At 32.5% G+C, this 8,895-nt stretch overlaps 1 protein-coding gene across 1 annotated transcript; it reads right to left on the bottom strand.

Moving 5' to 3' along the window:
* Positions 1-228: 228 nt before the first annotated feature.
* LOC105678885 (uncharacterized) lies at positions 229-6,867 on the bottom strand. The gene is made up of 5 exons (XM_012378591.2): positions 6,345-6,867; positions 3,187-6,142; positions 2,343-2,989; positions 2,089-2,207; positions 229-1,977 (listed from the first exon to the last, which is right to left on the bottom strand). The coding sequence occupies exons 1-5, from the start codon at positions 6,468-6,470 to the stop codon at positions 1,014-1,016; spliced, it is 4,812 nt and encodes a 1,603-aa protein (XP_012234014.2). The 5' UTR covers positions 6,471-6,867; the 3' UTR covers positions 229-1,013.
* Between the last annotated feature and the right edge of the window lie 2,028 nt (positions 6,868-8,895).

Here is an 8,895-nt window from a genome sequence, read left to right as displayed (position 1 = left end):
CAATTTTTTATATATTTATTTTATATATTAATTAAATATTTCATATAAAGCATATTTTTTACTTTTTTATTAGTCAAATACCAAACATGACAGAAATCATTTGTTATATTTATTGTAAATCTTTCATTTTATGCAAATTAATACATTTTAAAATCTAATCAAATGTATATAATATTATATCGGTTTTTTATCTTTTTATTAAATTCATAGAAAAAAAAACCAGATAAATATTCATATATATATATATATATTTAAAAAAAATACAAAGTATATATATATAAAATCAGAATGCAGATTTGTAGGCACATACTTCATATAGATCTTCTGTTTTTTTAAATGTCTATCTCTAGCTTTCTTATTTTACAAATAATACATTTCTTACAAGCCATATGCATTTAATATTGCTCTCAGTCTTTATTTCATACTCTTAACACAATAAATCGATAATCTCATGTTTCAAATTATTAGAGTACATCTTGCTAATCTGAACATGATAGTCATAATTCAACATTTTTCAATTTCATCCATTTGCAATCATAATATAGAACTAGTAAGTATTTTAGTTTTATGATTTCAAACAATTTCATATCAAGTAAAATAATACAAAATAAAAAAGAAATTTTTCCAAATTTTCTTATGTCCAGTCATAAGATATTAAGAATATCGATTGCAATACATTATCTTGTTCGTTTAGTGCAAGCCAGATAACAAATTTAAAGATATCCAAATTATTCCACATCTTATAGACTTTTATGTTATTTAGGAATGTAGTCCTCCTTATCTTACGCTTATTTATATAATTTATACTTGTAGCAAAAGTATAAGTACACTCTTCGTTGTAATCGTTATTGTACAAGATAAAAGTCATTTATATATTAACATTCAAAAATGGTCCCATATTGAAAATATCGTATCTCATAACTAATTCCCTGTAAAACCCCAAATATAAGAAATATCATATGATATACCTGTAATAAGTAAATAATAAAATTATATATAAAAAACACTTTATGTCAGGGATTTTGTAATAGCTTATTATCAGATTTTGTTTTTGTAAGTGACACATTAGGTACAGTTAAACTATCACTTGCATCTTGAATGCTCCCAGATGTATGTATAGTACTGGATCCGTCACTGTTAGAATTAGAATTATGAAATTTAGGCGTAGAAGTCCTTCCTTTTAAGAGCACAGCTTGCTCAGTACTCTTGCTAGCTTCTTTAATCGATATCGACGATACGTCACTGATTTCAGGAAGTGCGCTTGGATCATGTTTCTTACCGGGAGAAATCATTCTTCTACCTGTATTTACCGGTGTAACATCGGAATTTGAAGATGAACTAAGAGCACTTGCTTCTCGAGTTTTCTTTAATGTCGTGACGGCCCAGCCCAGACCTAATTTTTTTAGAGCAGTTTCCATTTCTTCCGGAGATGAAACATTCTTCAGAACATCTGACGATGGAGAACTCGCTATTTCGGAAATGCCAGACAATCCGGAAAAACTATACAAACTGGTAGATGTCGTTTTGTATTTACCATCTTTATGCAGATTGTTAAGATCGGTACTTATAGAAGAATCGAGTTTATCTTTCGCTTGAGAAATAGGTTCTTCTGTAGTTGTAGCATGTGTCGGTGTACATTGTAATTGCTTGTTGTGTTTTTCAAGTGTACTCTCTCGCTCAGCTTCAGTTTTTGTTGCCGAGAGGCAATCGGCCGTATTTTTTATCTTTTCAGGAGAACTGCAGATAGTTGTGGTTTCCTGTGAACTTTGCGTAGAAAAATACTTTTCGTCAAAACGTTTTATGTTAGATGTCGGATCTATTAATTTCGGCAAAGAATTTTGATTCTGTTGCACGGGTAATGGAGCCACATGCACGGACGGCTTAGATTTTGTCGGACTCTTGACGCTTTTACTAACTGTATCCGTTGTATCAAATTCCACTATCGTTGATAACTCATGCCCTGATTCTAATTCTGGCCTATATTTCAAATAAAATACAATGATCAGCATAGTTTGTGAAATATAAAAAAATTTTAAATAAAAATGTAATTCGAACACTTGTATAAAAAAATTATTTCATTGATTTTACCTGTATATTCCATTTAGCAATGTAATAGGAGGTTTAGGCCTTGCACCTATCGATGTTACAGTGTTGCGCGTTTTGGGAATGCCAGTTAACATAGGAATGAAATCGTTTTCTTTTGTTACCTGAAAATACGTATAAAAAATAATATATAACAATTGTGTCTCAATATAATATACATAAACGAATTTGTAGAAATATTATGTCTTTTCCTATATTTTTTTATATTTTTATCCAATAACTGAAAATGTACAATTTACCTCTTGAATAGGAGCGATTTCTTTTGTAGCTTTATTGTCCGTTTCGCGTTCTAATGAGATGCTTTTTTTTAGACTAATATCTTTAGGAGACATTTTATGCTGTGCAGAGATTTCATCAGTTCCTTTTAAAGATACAAAGGCGCTGCTTGCTTTGTCCAGGCTTTTGCTTTGTTCCAAAATCTCTTTCGACAATTTTTCTATTATCTCCTCTTCGCGAAGAGGAAGTGTATACGGCGGCCAAGAATTACGTTCTGACGTTCTTGTTGCAGGCATTGCTTGAGGCTTTTGCTGCATTTTAAATCGATTAAGCTGTATATTAACTCTTTCATCACTTACAATCTTTGGCTTAGCTTTGCCTTTTACTATTTCGGATTTCTGTACATGTGCTGTAACTGTATCTACTAATTTACTTCTGGGAGTAGAAGTGGTCGCTTGGACTTCCGCGTCACGTGAAGATCCATCCTGTGGGACTGCTTCGCTCCCTACAAACCTTTGGGATTCAAGGAGAGTTTTTGCAAGCTGGGCATGGATTGCTTCTATACTCTCAATCAGTCTGCGCACTGCTTGTTCGTCGTCACGCATTAATCGTGAAGATAATTGCATTAAGCTGGTTTCGTCGCTTGGAGCAATTAGAGAAAAATCCATACCTGCAATAAATATGTAATGTTGTTCTATGCCACATAAAAATGATGTTTTAACACATACATGTACATATCATCAATGTTATTTTAAGAGAATTTAGAATAATTAATTAAACTTCACATACAAAGCATACAAAAATTTTATAATGTAGATAACCAAATCAGAATTATACATATTAAATAATTCTTTGATAATACTTTACCTTTCTGTTCAGTTCGTACTTTTTCGATGAGATCAGTTAGAGATGCTATTCTTTCCGTGCATAAATTCTGTAAATCCTCGTACTTTTGCAATATTTCAGGACAATTCTTTGCGGCATAATCATGAATATCATCGAGTTTCGTATGCAACAATTTGCATTTGGGATTTTTGCATATGCAGACTTTAGACGATACTGATGGCCGTTGTGAAATAGGTAGATATTCCGACGTCGCAGATTCTTGCTGGTAAATATCCGATGGTTCCGTTAATGTAGATTGATCTTGTCGTGTCGACGAAAACATAGCACTGTCATTGGTTTGACAATCATTCGAATTATATTTAAGTACTCTGCTAATCCTATCACGGTGTGGAATGTTCGATGGCATCATCATTGTACGTGGCGAAGGAGTCTCCGGTGTGGAAACCGGACTGATGTCTTGTCGTAATCTTCTCAATTCCTCAGGCCTAGAGGCATCCAACATCTCCAAGATCGGTGTAACATTAGTCAAAGCATCGAACATTGATTTAGGTTTCATCGGTGGCGGGCTTGCGAATGATGTCGACGTGTCTGACGTGTCCTTTATTCGAATCCATCTCTTCATTTGCGTCCGTACCCGATATGGTTTGCTTGCAGATTGATCTTGATCGTTCACGCCTGAATATGTCTGCGAGCTTTCCGCACTGGCATCTATCGATACTCTCGTTTCTTGGGATGGATCTGTTTCATCGTTGAATGCAGATTGGCTTACGTGTATATCGACTCTTCTTCTCTCTCCGGCTGTATCCGGCGCATCCGGACATTTTGTCTTCTTCTGAGGACTACTTAAGCGAGAGCCTGGCTGAGATCTCGAGAACCTCTTCATAGGTGACGTCGCTTTAGAACTAACTGACTTTGAACGGATCTTTTGGTAAATCCGTGGCGATGGTCGTTTCGACACTCTTACGCTACTTGTCTTTCTTTTAGGCGTTACAATCACTTCTTTCTTGTCGATTTCAATAATCATCCCACTCATCTCAGAACTCGATGAATCATTACTACTGTTATCTGTCTCTGGCGTAATGATAGTAATTTTTGGTTCAATTGGATGAGGTATCTGTGAAGTTGTGTCTGTAGTGGAATGTGGCATATCTGTATTTCCTTGAGGTAATTCTACTTGTACACTCTTATTCTCCGCTGGACTAGTTTTGTCCAGTGCTGCCTGTACAGCAATCTCAATCTTTTTCACGGGCGATTTATCTCGTTTCTTCGTTTTGCGATCCTTTTTCACAGACTCGTCACTACCGGACATATTTATGACTTTAATCTCAGGTGATAAAGGCTTGGCAGTATCTGCAGCTTGTGGTGTTTCAGCTGGTCTTCTGTCCTCAAACAGTGACTTTACACTGGCATTAAATATATCATCTGGCAAGCTTGCACCAAACTCTTGCAGCAGCAATCTCTTTTGTCTCTCGACTTTTTTCAGCATATCCAATATTTGCTCTTCACGCGACATTTCGCTATCTTTATCCTCTTGTGTATGACAAATATCTGTTTCCTCTTGAAGATGGGGGTCTTCCCATGTGGAATGAGGTACATTGCATGTCCTATCTTTCCTCTGCGTTGGTAAAGTAATCACTCTTTCCGTCAGATGAGAGTATTGGCTTGGTATACGTTCTGTATCCAAAACTTTTTTAGCTGCACGATTCAATCTCTTTTGATGTTCTTCTTGGCATTTCTTTCTCTGGCATAATCGCATCTGCGTATCTTCGTCTGCATTGGATGGAATTTGACTAGCTTTCAGTTTACGTTCTTCCTGCGCAAGATGATTTAGATTTCGCATAAGTGTCTGATAATCTCTCCGTACTTTTTCCCGCAAAAGAGCATCTTCACCACGACGCTGTGCAGCTAATTTACGACCCTTGCACATATGTGTCTTTATATTCTCTGCGTTTTTCACTGTCTGTGCTACTTCTATCGCATTTGGCTCATTTCCAATGTCAATTCTTTCAACTATACCAAGAGGCGCGTCGTAAACGTTTCTTTGACGCAGATTGTGGTCGTATAATCGTACTTTGCTCTTTGGCAAAGCTGTTGTTGGAGTTCTTTTAAATGTAATTTGCTCTGCAGCATCAGAAAAGTACGACGAGTCATCGCTAATTGAACTAGAACTACTACTACTAATACTGCTTATATTATCTGATGTATCCTGTGTATAATCTTCTGGATTATATCTCCCTACTTTGTCAGCCTTAATCGGTGTTTTAATTGGTATTGTTCTTCGTGGCAATTGTTCATCAGCTGTATTATCAATGATATGTTCAATACGATCAACTTTGTCTTTCTTTTTTGGAGTTTTATTAAGTTGCGCAGCAACTTGCTTTTGTAATCCTGAAGGGCCTGGTTTAGGTGATAGTGTTTTTTGGTACTCTTTTACATTTGATTTCTTCGTTCTTCTGGGTGACTTTTTTGAAACATTTTTATTTTTTTTTTCTGGAGTTAATGTTTTATGAACAATTTCTTCATTGGAATCTTCTTGAGAAGAATTTATTTCTGTTGTGTTGCTTCTCTGAGGCGATGTTGGTTTAGGAAGTTTAGCTATCAACGCAGCTCTCATATTTTCCACTTCTCGTACTTTACGCAATCTTTCTTGATGGGTGGTTTCTGCACTATCTTTCTGTTTTGCTTCTTTTAAACATTCTGCGGCATCCTTTCCTCTTTTTAAGGCCACAGCTCTGTCTTTCCTTCTCTCTTCTTCTATTATCGCATCAACATCCGGTTGCAAAGCAGCAGAGGTATGAGCTTGACCAATATCTTCTAAATCTTCTTGATATTTCTGTTGTATTTCCATAATCTTTCTATCGTGCATCTGCTTAAGTTCTGACTTCCCATCTTTTTCTAATTTGCTAAGCTCTTCCTTTGCTATCTTTTTAGCACGTTCTAACAATCGGTTTGATATTTCCTTTGACTGCTGTCGAACCTGTAACACATGTCACTTAGCAAATTTAAATCACTTGATTAATGTTTACATTATCAAGTATAAGTGAGATAACTAATTCCAATTATTGCAAACAAAACCAATAATTTAATTCGTTGACATAGACTCTAAGAAGTTTGATACGCACTGCAGACTTAAACTTTATTTACAGTTTTGCAGATAAAAATGTATAATATATGTAAACCTGTTCTAGACGTAACCTCCGTCGACGATCACGTTCATTCTTCTTGATTTGATCTAAATCCGACAGTACCATTCTCCCACGGCGTATATTTACAGGGTTTCCGCTCACAGTAACGTGTATAGACATAATTCATTGAAAAAAACCGTGTTAAATCTACATAAGCTTTTGTAAATACAATTATATATAGTTGAACTCAAATTTAAAATGACAGGAACGGCCATTCTGGAGTCGGCCCATTGTAGGCAATCCAAAAATGACAAGAATTCCTATAATCGGCCATTGAAAATGCGCCTTTATATACTTGGAAAGTTTTATTATTTTAAATTGCCAGCACTGAGTCGACTCCAAAATGGCCGCACACCTATCACCATCTGTCATTTTTAATTGAAGTTTAATTTTATGGAATTATTTATATAACAGTTCATTCAGTTTAACACAATTTTTTCAATGTAATATATTTATGCATGTTGCTGTGAGCGGAAACTCCGTAAATATTTGCTATGAGCGAATGATGCTGTTGGATTTAAATCAAATAAAGAATGAATGTGATCGCTGAGATCGGAGGTTAGCCTAATATAGATATATAAATTTTATACACCATTTCATCAAAATTAAATTTAGGCCGATACAAACTTATATAAATATAGTGCATCTTTTTTCGTACAATTATACCAATTCAAAGCATAATCTATTATTTTTACACGATATATTGATATATAATTCAATTTAAATTTTGATAAAACGGTAGAAAATATATTTTAAATATATATATCTTGTTTGTAGATTAAAAGTTATTAATTTATCAAAGTAATTTGTCAAAATTTTTAACTTACCAATAAATACTAATATGATTTAATGATTATATGTAACATTGTTAAATGTTATTTCTCCTTTATTAATAATTTTTTAATACGTTCAAGATATCAGTAAATATAAAAATTATAAATATAAATAAAATTATACATTTTTAATAATAAATACAATTAAAATATCTAAAATTATCCAAAATAGGAAATAAAATTAATAAGTTATAAGTATAAGGAAGAAAGTGTAATAACATATATTCTATACGTATGTAGCATTATACATAACCGTACGATATATAGTTTTACATGCGTATATTTTGTACATATAATAATAATTAATAAAATATAAGGTTTAATAATATTAATCATACGTTTGTTATTATTTTTGTCATCATTGTTATCGTTGTCGTCGTTGTCATCATCGTCGTCGCCAACGATTAATTACTATTGTTTACTACAGCATGATTTATTTTAAATATATATATATATATATGTATATATTTATATATAACAATAATTTCAAAAGGCTTATATAATAATTCAATTAGCGCTTTGATAGTTTAGAGTGAATTCTTACAATAGGTTGTTTTAATCATTGCTTTACATTTCAATATTCATGAAATTTTCGAAGTTAAGATATTTTTATCAGTCATATAATTAATAAAAAATAAAACTATCATTGTTTAACATGATTTCTCTATCGTACCGCTTACATAATGGTTTAGAAATTAAATGCATTGTTGAAATTTAATGCAAATCTTACGAAAAACATCACTATAATAATTCTTTAATAAAAATTTACATATATAAATTTATGCTTTTAGATCTTGTATTATTTGAACATTTATATTATTGACACATGTACAGATGTGTAAAACGATATTTGCATAAGGAAGCGTGAACTCAACAAATTTAGAGAAAAGATTATGAAGCTAAATTTTGTTCTTGATAAATGTAATTAATTTAATAACATAGAAGACGAAATTTTTCACAATATGATTATAATGCGCTATACTTACACGTAAGTTTAAAGTAAATAATATTTTATTCAAAGTGAAGTGATCAATTTATAATCGGTCGGCGATAGAACGTTTTTAAGGAAACGTAGATTTTCAATACGTGTTAAATAACATCGTGATCACTCACGTTGTTTACTCTCTTATGCATTTGGCTCAAATACGAGTTGACAAATACATTTCATGTGGTAATTAAAAATAATACCTGTAAATTTCTCTCTTCTGAATAGAACCCCTATTTGAGATTTCTAAAGTCTTAAAAATAACTATAAAACTGGAAGCAGAGAAAGTCTCCCGTTTATTAGTCTTTATTTCGAAACTTCGAGTTAGAGCTATGGAAAATATATTTTATAACTTACTTTCCCGATTATTTTTGTGCGCTATTCTATACGATAAGCGTGTCTATTCTATATGAATAGAACATTCGGCATGTACGAGTACAAAATTAGCTCGTGTTTATTTTTCAAAAAGGATCTTTCAGTTATATTGTTGTATATTGACTTCAAATAGGGAGATTATTCTTTTTTTCATAATCTTTTTGACAATTTCACAAAATTAAAAAAAATATACTTATTGTATTTCAAGTGTTAAAAGAATAGAGTAAATACTTGTTATATTTTTTTTCTTCTGTTAAAAATAATTATTTGTGCATGAGAAAGTTCAACGATTCACGATGTTTTAAAAACTCTTTATATAAACAATTTTATTTTCGCATTTTAATGATGTTTG

Source organism: Linepithema humile, chromosome 2, assembly GCF_040581485.1.
Source record: "Linepithema humile isolate Giens D197 chromosome 2, Lhum_UNIL_v1.0, whole genome shotgun sequence".
Lineage (NCBI taxonomy): Eukaryota > Metazoa > Arthropoda > Insecta > Hymenoptera > Formicidae > Linepithema > Linepithema humile.
Note: the sequence above shows the minus strand (reverse complement) of the source record. Positions and strands in the feature narration are given on the sequence as shown.